Below are 15,240 nucleotides of genomic sequence, written 5' to 3' on the forward strand. Positions count from 1 at the left end.
CCTAAAATATTTTGGCAACATAAATACAACTTAAATACAACAGGATAACAGCTCTAATTTATATTTTTGATTTGATGGTTTCGCGTGATAAAGAAAAAAAGATGAATATAATTCTGACGTAAAAATTTTTTACACTCTGATGAGTTTCATATTAGTGGACAATTGTGGTGAAGCCTCGTGCATAACGCCAAACTCTCTCATGAGTAAAGAAGCATACAGTATAAAATACATGTAGCGAATAAAAAACAGACAACCAAAGCTTTTTTACCCAGAGCCCAGAGAGAGAGAGAGAGAGAGAGAGAGAGAGAGAGAGAGAGAGAGAGAGAGAGAGAGAGCTTGACTGTCCTGCCTTGTCAGGTCAGTTCCTCACAGCTGCTTCCCAAACCAACTTCGCAGCTGCCGTTACCCACAATTCCAGCACACCCCTGCCCCCATCCCCCTGCAGTGCCGCTGTGGCGCCTGCATCTTTTAATTGGTTGATTTTCTGGCAGAGAGCTGGGAAGATTGGTGAGGCAGGGTCAATCAGCCATGCCCACCAGCACCCTCAGGAGGCCCAGAGCTCGCACTCTCAGTGTGTGTGTGTGTGTGTGTGTGTGTGTGTGTGTGTGTGTGTGTGTGTTCAGTAATTATGAAGGTCCCAGCAAAGTAGGGCGTTGGTATGGGCAGAGTGATGTAGTCATACAGTGCATTCATGCGTCATGCATTTTATATGCATGTGTTTATGCTGTTTATTTATGTGTCCGCGCATGTGTGTGCATGTCTGCGTGGTGCGTGTGTTCGGTTTTATTGATTTACTGTCAGCGACAGCCAAATAATCAGTCAGTTTTCCTTCTGTAACCCTCAGCCCTCTACTGTAGCTGCAACAAAAACAGGAGTGGACAATCTATATGACGAATCACTCAAACACACGTACATGCTCCGCAGAGCTTCAGGGTCACAAACACACAGACGCCTGCACAAATGCATTTAAATTCACACATAGACGCACACGTGTGGGCTACAATTAGCAAACGCATGTGATGTCTTTGTGGAAACGGGGAGAGTTCGGTAAGTTAAACGTACAAATAAAAAATTCATTACCGTCCCTGTAGATGTGTTTAACTGTGTGTGTGTGTGTGTGTGAGAGAGGGAGACTGTGTGTGCATGTGTGTTTAGTCAATGCATGTGATGGATGAATAGGAAAAGAGAGAGGTCATTAAATGTATCATCATCCAGGCAGAAAATCTGGCCTATTTGTATCGATTCTTGGAGTTGGAAGCATGCTATAATGAGCATCCATGTGTATATGTGTGTGTGTGTGTGTGTGTCCGTCTGTTTCTAGTGTTCACAGTATCTAAAAATGATCCTGAACACTGAACAGTGTTGTTTTCAATTTAGTCTATTTGCTACTTTCTTTTGAAAGCAAGAGAGAAAGAAAGAAAGAAGAACTACTTGTTTTTCTTTGGGTTTTACATTCACTAACTCTCAGATCTGCCTCTTTACTGCCTGGCTCTTTTTACCTCACTCACGAGTGACCGAATGGTTACCTTTCATCTATGTACTGTCACTTTTGCCATCAGGACCCTATTACTGTACCTACCATCGCCCCTTCTGCTGCCCTGGAAACCGCTGCTTTTAGCACCTCTCTCGCCTGTGTGTCTTCACATCTCACATGCACTGTATGCACATTATGTGGCAGCTAAACACAACACTGGCAGCCAAAGCCTGCTGCACACCAGACGACAATCGGCCCAATTTCGGGTCCCAACAATAGTGGGATCCTGATTAGATTGTCCAGGCCAAATGATCCTGTAGTGTGAGGGGTTTACAGGTATAATTGTAATGTCACCTTCTGTATCCGAGTCTCTCCAATGTTGAATCCTAAATCGTAAATATCAAACATGTTTTATACCCATTGTCACCCGTACTATGTGGACAGTAGACAAGCAACTGTAAGAGTGCTTGTTTAATCTTTCCTGTCGTTTGTGCAAAACATTACACCAAGTGTGTGTTGGTTGGTTCTGCGTTCCATCTGGATCGTGTTTTCTGTGCGTTCTCACAAATAAAAGATAATATATTGGTGACTTTTGTCGCTATTTCTGTGGTCTCCCTCAATTTAACATATCAGTTAAGATCTGAAGATCTAGTTTGCAGAAGACATAAGAGCAGATGTTGAAGCTATTACTTAAATGTACTATATTTCGTCGTCCACACAGCTGTAAATAGAAACTGAGTATTGCTCTTACTTCAGCCACACACACACGACTTCAGCGGTGGTGAAATCCGAAGCTTGACTTCACTCTAACGTTAGCTGTCAGTTCTCCCACATTGTGAAGGGTTGTGTTTGAGTTCATATGCGTTTGTATTGTAGATCGTCTGAGGAAAGGTCTGGCCAAGCCTTGTTTGGTGCTTGATGTTTTTCCTCTACATGAAATGACTGATGACTTAAGTCACTGATATAATCCCTGCTGATATCTATTTCTGATCTTTTATTTATTCATTGTCTTTGTCATGACATATTGATGTCACTGTCAGGAGCCGTTTCTTTATGACTCCTGCTCATGCTTCACCTCAGTGTTATTGTTCTGGGAGAAAATGTGTCACCCAATCAAATTTCGCGCATACAAACATTTCTCATGCCCTGTTTGTTGTTTCCCTGTAATCACACAGTCTCCATGGAGGAACGATAACAGTCTCATACAGTTAGTTCCTCTCTGGGGTTTGATTAAACTCCTCAAAACTCATCTCGGTTCCATATTTAGAAGTTTTCTTTCTGTGGAAAGATCCTTTCATGGCTTTAAAATAACTTGAATGTATCTCTACACCTTCGCCTCATTTAGTCTTTGCGGATCCATCAGTATATGTAAATAAGCCATGCTTCTATCTCCACCCACCACTCAGCTGCTCGCCTGCAGCTCCTTGGTCTGATCGTCGCCTCGAGTTTAGCTCACTTTAATTCAATTCAGCTCAATTTTTATTTGTATAACACAAAATCACAATATTCATTATCTCAAGGCACTTTGCATTGTAAGTTCAAGACCTGACATTATAGAGAAACACAACAGTTCCCACAATGAACAAGGACTTGGTGACAGTGAACAGAAACAACTTTTAGTGGGAAGAAACCTCTAGAGCCAGACTCGAGTAGGGGGCCATCTGCCTCGACCGGTTGGGGTGAGAAGAAAGAAATGAGGGGGAGAGGAGAGGTAGGTGGAACAAATCGACTCGCCAGTAGTCTGTACGATACTCTGGCATCAGTCTGAAGTCATGTTACATTTGCATAATGCAATTCTATATAGACAGGAGCTAATAAAGGCTGATGAGAGGAGCTGCAGCAGAAGACAGTTTGAGGGTGTACATAGTCCACCAGTGTCACTCCAGAGTCATATTCACAGTGCAGACCAGACCACTGTCTTTCACTAACCTTAAGCGCCTTGACCATAAAAAGTGTTTTAATGTTTAATTATGCTGTAGCCAACATTTTATTTATATATTCAGTATCAACATATTTGCAACTTGCAAAATACATGAATTAACTAGCTACGTAACAGGAAAACGGATTCTGTTTTCTTTTTTCTAATCCCTGTCACCTTCAACTCTTAAGCTTGAGTTACTTTGTACCTGATAAAACATATATGATAGTAAACTGTGTGATGATCATCTACACACTAACGTTAGAGCCAAAGCTTGGCAGTGTTAATGTTGCTAAATGACTGTTAGGTCCCGTCACTGACGATCAGAGGGAGAAGTCAGATGGCTTCATCCTCAGCTGCTCAGGAGACTCACGTCTTTACAGGATGAACACAGGGAGGCTTTTGAAGAGCAAACACAGAAATATGAACAATACTTGAAATGTGTACTTATACACATTGATAATGAGGTGTCTCTGTTTCATGTAAACCCCAAAAAATGATTTACCAAATACGATCAAACCTAAGCACTGGTGGGAATATAAAAGACCTCATACACACACTCATACATTTTAACGTCATTCTCTGTGTATAATTGTTTGTAATTCTCTTGTGTTTTAGCATCAATTTGAATATATTTGAAAAATGCTTGTTTCCCTTCATCTTTGCCCTCTCAGGGCTCAGTCTGATGAAAACATTCTACCGATTCAACAGATTGAGCTGTCGCACTCCACAGGGGAACACAGACCAGAACCCAGCAGACATGTTAAAGGAATATTCACAGCAGCAAATCTCACAGAATTAGTTCACATGAAACACTCAGCTCACATGTACACACACATCCAACCCGGCACTTTAATAAGATGCTATATTTAGGCTGTCAGAGGCCTCACTTATCATCCTGCTGTAGTAAACACTGCTGCTTCGCTGTAGATGCTGCAGCTGCGTCTGCTCCTGTTGTGACTGCTGCAGCCACCTGAAGCCTCTAAATGTGGGTTATTACACCTGCGCTATGCGGGTGTATTGTAATCAGGGGCATTTGTCTGTGTCACTGTCACAGCGATAACTCGAGCTGTTTTAATCCAATTTGGAGTCAACTTGGTACATTGGACAGGATTCAGGACATTTGTTTTTATATATATATATTTTTTTTTTTAGAGTTATCTTTTATAGGTTAAGGTGACGGCATCAAAATTTCATTTGAAATACATTAAAAGCACATATACATACAATTGTCTTATTATGGTCTGAAATAGGTACTAATTTAGTTATAGATTGTATAAATAATTATTAACACATGTTCATATATTTAAATAAAAAAAAACAGTACAGAATTGACATTATCCTATTTTTAGCTACACCACACATATGTACATACAATAAATATATCCTGCACACCATACAATCTCATTATACAGTACCATTATCAATGTATTATTATTTTGCGGACCTATATTCCTCTTATAATTGTCAAGTTATAGTAATTTCATAGTTTTTTTCAACCGATACCATTCACCTGTGTTTTTTAAAGATAATACGTTTGATACTTAAACGTTCACGGAGCACCGCATCATTCTGAGTGAATGTGCTTGTCAGCTCATGCACAAATAATATATATAACATGAGATGGTATTCAACAAGTACTGATGAATAAGGAATCAGACAGGAGTAATTCCAGCAAAGAAATATGGAAGGATCAGCCGGTGGTTTTCAGTAGCTGATCCACAGCTATTCAACACACACCCTCTCTTTCCTGATTCTCATCCACACCTTATCTGGAAAAACCAAATGACCTCAGTAATTAAATTCAGAAATTAATTTTCACAACTGACACCAAGCGCCGGCCTAAGGGACGCATCTATTTTCTCTCCGGATCAACGGAATGAAAACAAAGTAAAAGAAAAAAAGCTTAAAAAGTAATTAGTGTGTGGTGGTGTATGTCTTAGGCGTTTTTCAATTGATTGCAGCATTGATCTGGTCAAATTAGAGTTGTGGTAGAGCCGAAATGTGATTGCAAAAGGCATCTCTGCCTTTCTGCATCCTCTGGGTGATCCGTCCTGAACTCGCTCCACTCTCCCTCGCACTCACTCACATAGGCAGTCGCTCACGCACGAGACGCCTACGAGCATCTGCTTGAAAGAATTGGAGAGTAGTGTTTGTTGAAGATAGGTTGATTTAAGTGTCAAGTAGTATTAACCTCAAAATGCCCCCTGCAAATTTTGCCATGGCAGTGAACCATTATTTCTTCGTGTGTATTTATGTAATTTACATTATGCCTGGCACAATAGTTTATGTGGAATGGTCATGGTACATCATGGTCTTTAATTCTTTGCAGGAAACTACTCCTGTTCTTTTCTCTTGTTTCATTATTATTCATCTTTACTTTTCTTAGTTTTCATGTTATGGGAGGATCATGCACTGGATATTTGTCTGAGTAGAGTTCCTGTTGGAACCCACAGTCACCACGGTCACACATTTTGTGTATGTGGACTCTCTAGGAGGGGGGCAGATGAAAAAATTCATACGTGAGGCACTTCAGATATGGCGAGTATAATTTAATGTATTATTGTGTTGACTTCCATTTAAAGAAACTAAGTGTGTGCAAACAAGATGGCCGAATTACCATACATCAGGACCGCAACCAACAATTGTTTCTGACAAAACAATCTCACCCTATAGCAGCTGTCCTGGTGCGTTTGATCACAGAGCTCACCATCTTTTTATGCAGATCGTTTCCCCGATGCCATTGTCTGAGGAGGACAGTGGGATAGGATCAAACGCTCCAGAGTAACCACTCCACTCAGATTATTTTGTGAAGTATATTTTTTGAACTACTTTGTTCCTGTGATTAATACAGTCTTTTTAAAAATCTGAACAAAGTGCTAATGAGATGGCCCCAGTCCCCCGGGGCACCGAAATCCTTGAGCCGCATTATTCTGTCTGAACCCATCCAAGACAAAAGTCACAGAGCCTGACCCGACAGACATTAAACACGTTTGTGTCCGAACTTAACCTGATGCAGTTAATTTAAGCTGCACTGAGTTTGTGTTTCTCTGTCCCTGACACACATGGCAATTGGTTGATTTCCCTGCATGTGTAAAGCATCAGCCCAGCCAATGTGAACGACCTGACCCTGAATATCTACTTCACATGTTTTTGGCCTGATGGGTCCTGACTGGTCCTGACGGGTCCTGACGGGCCTGGGTCGGGTATCCACATTCTAATTTGAAAGCAGAGGGATGCTCCGTGTTTGACTGGTTGTGTGACCCAATGCCAAGCACATTGAGGAGACAATATTTAGTATTGTATTTAGCTTTATAAATCCCTGAAACATTTATTTATTTTTTTGTTAAATTATTGTAGTAGGGTTAGGTTTTATTTATTATGTGATTTTATGTAAACTTGTTTACAGTTTTGCACTTATTTTTTTAACTTTCAAATGTTAACAGTTAATATGTTAAATGTCAACTTCCCAAAAATATATACCTCTTCTTTTTCATCGATTGTCATTTTGTTCGCTGAAATTAGAAAAATCTGGTAGCATGTTAAAAGTATCCATTTAGCTGCAGTAACAAAACAATACCCAACCCTATCCTAATCCCATTTCACCCCTCGGCCCTACCCATTCCCTTCGTTTTTTGCGCAATCACGTGTGGGGTGGGCTGTCCCAATATCTGATTGGACGGAGGGGTAGGACTTTATTGCCCTCGAAACAGAGATTTTTCAGAGCCTTACAGTACTTCAAACCTAGGGGTACCCAGAATGGCTTGCGAATCACCGGCAAGCTCCATTGATAAGGATTTAAAAACTATGATAATGATTGTAATATTTTAGTTTGATATCATTTCAATGTATTATGGTCACAACCATAAAAAAAAGATTGCACGCTAGCGTTAACATGCTAGCCATCTTTTTTTTGCATGATAATCCCGTATTTTCACATAATTTCATGTTGCATCCCAAGGGCCAAGGGGGGAAATGGGATTGGTCTCCAACCAACAGTCTAAAAGCCAGAGATATTCAATTTGCAATATTAATAAACTAAAAAAGAAAAACAGCAAATGTTTGACCCTGAACACAAACACAATTAAATGATCTATTTCTAATTGTTTGACAAACTTCCCTTTGTATTAGTAGCTCAGTAATATGAAAATCAATTGATGCTGGTAGTTTATGACAGAGCCGATTACAGGCCAACGTCAGCGGCTGTTGCCAGTCCGGGCAGCCTGTAATCAAAAGCCTAATTGTAAGCCAGCTCTGTTTGAATGCATAATGATTACTCTGTCTGCATCTGTAATCCAAAAGTAGACTCAATTTGGGGAGTTATGCATGATTCCAACTGCACTGACAGCGTCTATAATTTTGCTAATTGCAGGCAGAAATGCAAACGGAAGCCTCAGTTTGTTCTGGATTGCAGGTGAGATAAATACAAGCAATTATCTAATGATCTTTTCAAACAGTTTCCTTAGACCACAAGTGGAAGCCGTTTGATCAATGCACCCTATGTACCCTGAGAGAAACTGCATAATAAAGAACCACAGCGCAGCAGCTCCCCTCACCTGACTTGTGTATTGATCTGCAGAGAAGTGCGCGGCTTGCAGAGTGGGAGCTGGAATTCCACAAATGCTGCAGCAACGCTCGGCGAACGGAGCAAAGAGGAGCGACACGTCACTGATCGTCCCAGGCAGAACTAGTCCAACAGTTGTTGAGGCAGAAAGACGGCAGTGACAGAACATGATCGCAGTGTTCAGCTCCTAATGAGAGTTACTTGTTTTCAGTAAAAAATGAATAGACCTTGTCGCCAGGGACGAGTGACAGACGGATACAGTGTATGTTTGTGTTGGGCTGTAAGCTGATTTTTAAAAGTGCACACGTGAGGAGGCAGTGACACATTTATAAACGACAGGAGAATGAGCTGTCATTTATTCTTAGCCTTAAGTTCAACATGCTAAAAGGTTCAGCACGTGCGCACACACGCACACAGACGATAGGGATTGGTTAAGGAGTCTTTCTTAAGTCTCTCACGTTAAAGCTTTTGTATGGAGGGAACGATTACCTAAAGGCCAAATGACATTTTCCCTTCTTATCCTTAGTGGACTGTCATTGGGATCAACTCTGCAATAAAGATGGTTCCCCACCGAAAACTCTAAGTGGATTTTCTTGAGTAACCACGTCATTTATAAAAAGACAAATTGATGTGAGGTATTGTGAATGTAACTTCTCAGTGCGGTGAGTGCAGTAAATACATTTTTCATGGCAGCAAAACACTGTAATATTCCTTATAGTTTTTATATATAAAGTTTTAATTTGGAGGTGCAATTCATAATTTCACATAACATCAAATCAGTAAAAATGTCTTTGTGTTAAAGGACTGAGCCAGAAAAGGCATGTTTTATTATGTGATCAAATTAGCTGTTTCCAGAAGGTAACTGCTCAAATGTGTCCCAAGAAATGTAGAGTGTAGAGAGAGACCACAGCAGGTTCAGAGACGTCTCTGAGAGTTTCATGCTGAGGTTCAAAGTGTAATGCAAATACGTGTTTGCACTTAAAAACATCTAACATTACCCTGACTTATCCATGGTATTCTTATGAGAGAGTACTTGTTCTCTACATACGTATCAGTCTATTTATGCATTCAGTGATATCAATATTCCATATTAATTGATACACTGAGTCCTGTGTCATCTAACCAGAGAGTGAGTAGTGTAAAGGGGATCTTATCATACAGTTGCTTCTATTGTACATTACCTCAGAAAAGATTGAAAGCTGGAATATTGTGGCATTTCACAAAATGTTTGATGAAAACAATGGGTTGATGATAATTAACATCTTCTTTTCAGACATGTTGTATTTATTTTGAACATTTGTTGTTTGAGTTAAGTGGTTTGCTTTGCCTTTTTCTTACCTGCACGAGTAGATATTTTTGTTATTTATATATTTTATTCCTTTATTTTTACTTTAAACATGTTCGAAAAAGATAACATAACCTAAAAAAGCTAACCTCAAAGCATCACTTAAATATTTAAGATACAGCCTGTCCCTGGTCCTGTGCTTTAGGAGCCAGCAATAGACTTATATACTCTTAAAATCTGATTAGGGTTCAGCCGCCCTGAGTGGGCTCCAGGTTAGTGATGCAGACCAGTGGCCAACACCACCAAGAAAAGGTGTGTTGTGTTGAGCCACTCCTGTGTACTGTATATTAGTTTACAGGAAAAAGGTCTCTCTCTCCCACTCTCTCTCACTCTCTCTTTCACACACACACACACACACACACACACACACACACACACACACACACTGAGTGATTAACACCAGGGTCTCATGGTGAGAGCAATCAACAAGCTGGTTTAACAGGAAACTTGATACTGAGTTCGCTGAGGATATTTGTCTCATTAAAACATATGGGATTTAACATAGAGAGACGCCTTGGTACATGCAGTCTGCTCACTATGTTGGAGACCAGAGTCAAATGGGTCTCAGTACTCTGCACCTACTGTGGGATCGCCACTGAGAGAAGCACTTACTTTTGTCAAAGTCACAGTTTGTCCTCTTGTGGCTGCAGTTGTTAACATTTGATGAAATTCTCTTCGGTCACAGTGTGTAACACAACCACTGGTCCAGCCAGCGCCCAGCACAATGAACTAAGTTAGCACATCACGTCGGAGTCGAGAGAAAACCTCAGGCTAACATGGCCAAAGTTATGAGTTTTGATCATCTGGGGTGTTGACTCACAAGGGCTATGATTCCCTTCATCATAGAGCTGATGCATTTTACAAAAGTATATATTTTTTCCATTATGCAGTTTCTCCAGCCTTGTTTGTGTTTGCTTGCTTTAGTTGGATTCAAAAGTCAAAGAGCTACTGATTAACCGAAATGGAAATGACACTAATAAGGTTATTAAATAGAGTGAAGAAAATGCGCTGATACATTTGTTTGGCCTGTAATTGGATTCAGTATTTCTGTGTGGGCAGCACGTTACCATACAATTGTTCTGAAGCACTGAACTCATGGTTGAGTGTGAATTCGATGGAATTGATTTAATACTCTTTAAAAAGTGTCTGATTTCTACCTCCAGAGCTGCCTCTCAGAACACGCGTCTTTGTGAATTGAAGCACTTCCAGGTGAGATGTTGATCCTTTGTGCTTTTTTATTTGTTATTTTAGATATCGAACGTTCGTCTCAGAGGACGCGGGCCCCAACACACTTGTTGCCACGGTGCTGGCGAAGGACCCTGATGGGGACGGGATCACGTACAGGATTGCCACAGGAAACGAGGAGGGCAACTTTGTCATTGACAGCCAAAAAGGTGAGAACTACTGGATTGATTCTGTCTTTTTGCCTTGTTCTTCTTTTTATCTAGTTCTCCTGTTTGTGTTATTTTTTTTCTTTTTTCACGTCCTCAGGACACCGCTGTAGAATATGACTGTGAAAAGACAAGACTAAAGATCTTATGACTAAATCGCTCTACCCACAGTAACACACTATAGACACTTATATCGATACATACTTAAGACACACGTCTCACCCACGTCATATTGCTTGATGAATTATTTTTACCTCACAGCTTAAAACTGTTGTATTTTATTCCTACAGGGTTATGATGGTGCAATATCACCTTTGTGGATTTAGCGCAATCGCTGAAATATCCACAAAGATTGTTTTCCTTTCCCCAGTTATTTTCACCCTGCTTTGCTGTCTGCTGTGTCTGCTATATTTACGTACAGCATATAACTGTAAAAGCCTTCCAGTTTGTCAAGCGTGCCTCCGAGAGTCATGAAAATATGCCTCACAGAACGTGCGTGGTTCAGTTTTATGTCCTCCACCGTATACGCAGCTCTGTGGACTAGAATGGCTCGCCCGCCTTCCTCTTACTATTAGAATGCTTGGTCAAAGATATTTAAACCCTGACAGCTCGTGTCATGGAGACGTTAGAGTAATGAGCCAGTGCGAAGAGCGTTTCCACAGTATCTTCGTAAGGAAATACTATCCGAGCTTCACAGTCACACATCTCAGCAATGATAAGTGGGAATCTGGATTAATGGTGCAGTGTGTGTGTGTGTGTGTGTGTGTGTGTGTGTGTGTGTGTGTGTGTGTGTGTGTGTGTGTGTGTGTGTGTGTGTGGGGGCAGCAGGTGGGGGTATGGTGGCGGTTTCATAGCGGTTCGACCCTTTTGTAAATTGCAGACCCCTCTGAATCTGCATATCACATTATAGGGTAATACGATGACTTTTACAAATTCAATTACGGTAAACTTCAAGGCACAATTTCCTCTGTTCACCAGCAATGACATTCACTGTCAGCTGATAGGGCCGATCATTTTATCGAGCAGGGAGACAACTCGTAGCTCATAACTCCATTCCGTCGACTATCAGATGACGAGCGCAGGCGTGCATTGCCATTTATATTGTTCGGTTCCCATTTGCATTTAGTCACATTGGCCAAATTTCCGCCTGTCATTCGTCATAAAAGGTCAACTTACACGTTTGGCTCCTCTGACCAACAAAGTTTGTATCATGAACCTTCTTCATGCAAAGTTAAATATCTTCTGCATGGTGGCCACCTGCTCATTTACCTGCCGAGTTTGTTTTTATTGCTATATGTACGAGCTATTTGGCTGCAGTTTGGATGCCATCCTGTATTTACTTTACTGGTGTTTGGGAAGGATTCAAAATAATGAAGATTTTAGAGGCTGGAAACAGCCGATTGACTAGTCATAGCAGGAACAGGTCTCACTAATACCATTACCATGGCTCCCTTATCTCCAAGTGTCCCAGTTAGTCATGTCAGTGTGACAGTGAGCTACCATGAACAATACCAGTTCCATTTTATTATTGACACATGAGCTCTTCTTATTGTCAACATGTCAGAATATCCTCAGAGGGAAAGCTTTGGAGTTTTCACTTGATAAATGTCCTGAAGCTGTTGGGGAGATGTTGCCTCACAATCCTGAAAAGATGTTAAATCAGGCAAAATATGGAGGAACATGTGTGTCGGTGTAAAATAGATGTGCAGGACTTTTAAAGCACTGGTGTGGTGACATGCCTCTCATTTTAAAAGATGAGAGCAAAACCAACAGGGAAATGTATTTATTGTGAATCCTTAGTCGGATAAAAAATATCTAATTCCTCTTTGCCATGTAGGTAAATGGTCTGAATTTTTTAGGATCTTTTTTAGTCTTGATGACCAGTGTTTATAGTACAATTGTTTTCCAAAACCTATTAATACTTCAGTGAACCACTGGGGGCGATGTGTAGGATCATTACCATACCACACCATTACCATGTTGGTCTATACTGTGCAGCTTCCCTAAATACTAACTAGTGCAACCAAATGTGTATTTTTTATGCAAGTGAGAATGGTTCCTAACAAACCAATATTTACTCATGAAAAATTATTAGTGTCAGGATTTGCTGCTTCTTCTTTTTGTTTTTTTAATCCTATAATTAGTTTTTGGTTTTACAGTGGTTGTTGGAAAAAACAAGAAATCTGGATTCGTAACCTTGGGCTCTGGGAGCCTCGTGATATGCCATTGTCCCATTTTAATGAACCGCCAAGTCAGTTATTGAAAAAAAAAAATTGTGACCAGGAAAACATGTTCCCAAGGACACTTTTTCATACGGACAGGAGGAGGTGGGGATCAAACTGCCCACCTGGCAATGAGCCCACTCCACCCACTGAGCCACAGGTGATAGAAAAAGGTGAAGGATTTTAATCTGTTCAAAATGTGCACAGATACAGTCACTAAATGCTATATAGTACACAGAACAGGTTTGGATCAGCTGCTGCTCTGCCTTCCAATGTATTTCAAGCTTGGCGCTCTTCATCAACAGCTTGTTCTATCGAGCGGTTTATTTATAAATAGAGAAAAGGCAGGAAACGATGCACCATTCTGTCAAAGCATGTACACTAAACAATAATGATGATAATCATTGGCGGCTGGTGATAACATTTATTGGGGGGGGGGAGTGAAGTGTTGGGGGGGGGACAAACAAACTGAAGCCGGACTAAACCAAAAAAAAAACACAACACACAATATGTCAATCCTGTAGCCTTCATCCAGCTGCTGAGGATTGCTAAGCCTGCCGCAAATATCTAGCCTCATTGTGTCTAAGTGACTGTGGCAACTTTCATGCCGTCTGCATTCTTCAGAGAGATATTTTAGGTCTCGCACCCCCGTCGTTGTCCACAGTACCTCGGTGCCAATACTTTTAAAACAGCAAACAGGGGAAGCAGTAAAAGACATTACTTACATCACATCCAGTTAGTCAACTGTGTTTCTCATAACAAGAGCAGGAGAAGCCCCGGCTGTAAGATAGCACTGCCATACAAGCCAGTATGATGCCGCCAAGCTACAAACTGAAGATTAGGATTTTCAGTATACCAACCAGTCTGACAGAGTTCAAAAGTGATGTTCCTTTTTTCTTGTTGGGGTGTTTTTGTAAAGCAATTAACGGATTTGCCGCAGTTCCCCTTGAAGTCTCCAAATCTTTGTTGGTCAGCTCGCAGTGAAAGTAACTCAGGACGTACCTGAGATGGGGTCCAGGGTCGACCAATCACATTAGATTAATTTAATACTTAATTTCGTTGTGCACTGTACAATGACAATAAAGGCATTGAATTGAATTGAATGGAAAAAAAAACATAAATCAATACCTATTGGCTGTAAATAAAAGTGTCTGGGGAGCAGAGAGCTGCGTCCCCTGGAAAATCTGCAACAACCAATTAAAGAACAGCCTCAGGTCCCGTGGTTGTCAAAAGTTGAATGACTTACATTCTCTCTCATTTGGCCGGTGCCCCGCACCAGGAAGTATTGTGTATTTAGACAGAAATTAACCAAATACAATTTGAAAACAACTTATATTGAATGCTCCCAGGTGCTTACTGTGTACCAGGAGCATTGTACGAGTAAAATATTATTATATATTTAAATGATGTTTAACATGTTTATACAGCCTTTTTTTGTCAGGATGTTGAAGGGATTAATGATGATATTACAAAACAGCAATGCTCCCATTGTTGATAAAGAATATAAAAAGCTTTCCAGCTAAGTGACATATTAAACACTAGAAAACAATTAATAACATTGTATGAAATGCCACAAAAGATGCAGAGAAGAGTAAAAAAAAATCGTGTTATTGTTCTGGATTATTGTCATTATTTCACTGTATGAACAATTTGCCTCGTAGTTTTCCTTTCGTTTCTAGAGATGAATCAGCATAAACTTTGGAAGCTCTTTGCACCAACTGGTCTCAAGTTATTCTAAAGGTTCAACATCAGTTATTCCAGTTGCACCATCAAGGCTCAAGCCTTCTTCTCACTGAGAAAAATCTTAACTGGCCCAAAGTAAAATTTCTACATCAGCTCTTTAGTAACGAGGCGGATGGATGCTGCGGAGTGGCAAGTTCGAAACATGTCGCTGCTGATCCAAGACTTTTCTGTGCTATACCCTACATGACATTTAGCCCCTGTATATGTGGACATATTGAGCATATTATATTTGTTCACCTTGTCTCTCCCCTTATTTCAGTACATGTCTTTAATATGCAGACCGTTTGCAGAACATCAACTGACAATCAGTCATATTCACACAGGCACACTCAAACACACACTGACAGAAGTGAGCCTAAAATAGATTCACACTGAGCCAAAGTGTGACAGCATAACACTTGCGATACGATCCTATATATTGTTTTAAAGAGCCCAATATTTGGTCATTAAAAGTATTTTATGATTCTTATAATGGAAGGTGAGCACATTTGATTCCGCCCACCCTCTCTAAACCATCTCATTCTCCCGCTGCTACTGATGAAAATCGTTTATTGCCTGTCGCACCACCGCCAGCCCATTCCCC

General features: G+C 40.6%; 1 protein-coding gene across 1 annotated transcript in view; it reads left to right on the plus strand.

Annotated features, from left to right (window-relative positions):
* The window catches only part of si:ch211-186j3.6 (neural-cadherin), a 292,082-nt gene that overhangs the window by 98,694 nt on the left and 178,148 nt on the right, over nt 1-15,240 (plus strand). The window contains exon 7 of the mRNA XM_034570740.1: nt 10,553-10,695. Coding sequence (XP_034426631.1) covers nt 10,553-10,695 — 143 coding nt within the window. The remainder of the gene's footprint in view (nt 1-10,552; nt 10,696-15,240) is intronic.

This window comes from Hippoglossus hippoglossus, chromosome 3 (assembly GCF_009819705.1).
Source record: "Hippoglossus hippoglossus isolate fHipHip1 chromosome 3, fHipHip1.pri, whole genome shotgun sequence".
NCBI lineage: Eukaryota > Metazoa > Chordata > Actinopteri > Pleuronectiformes > Pleuronectidae > Hippoglossus > Hippoglossus hippoglossus.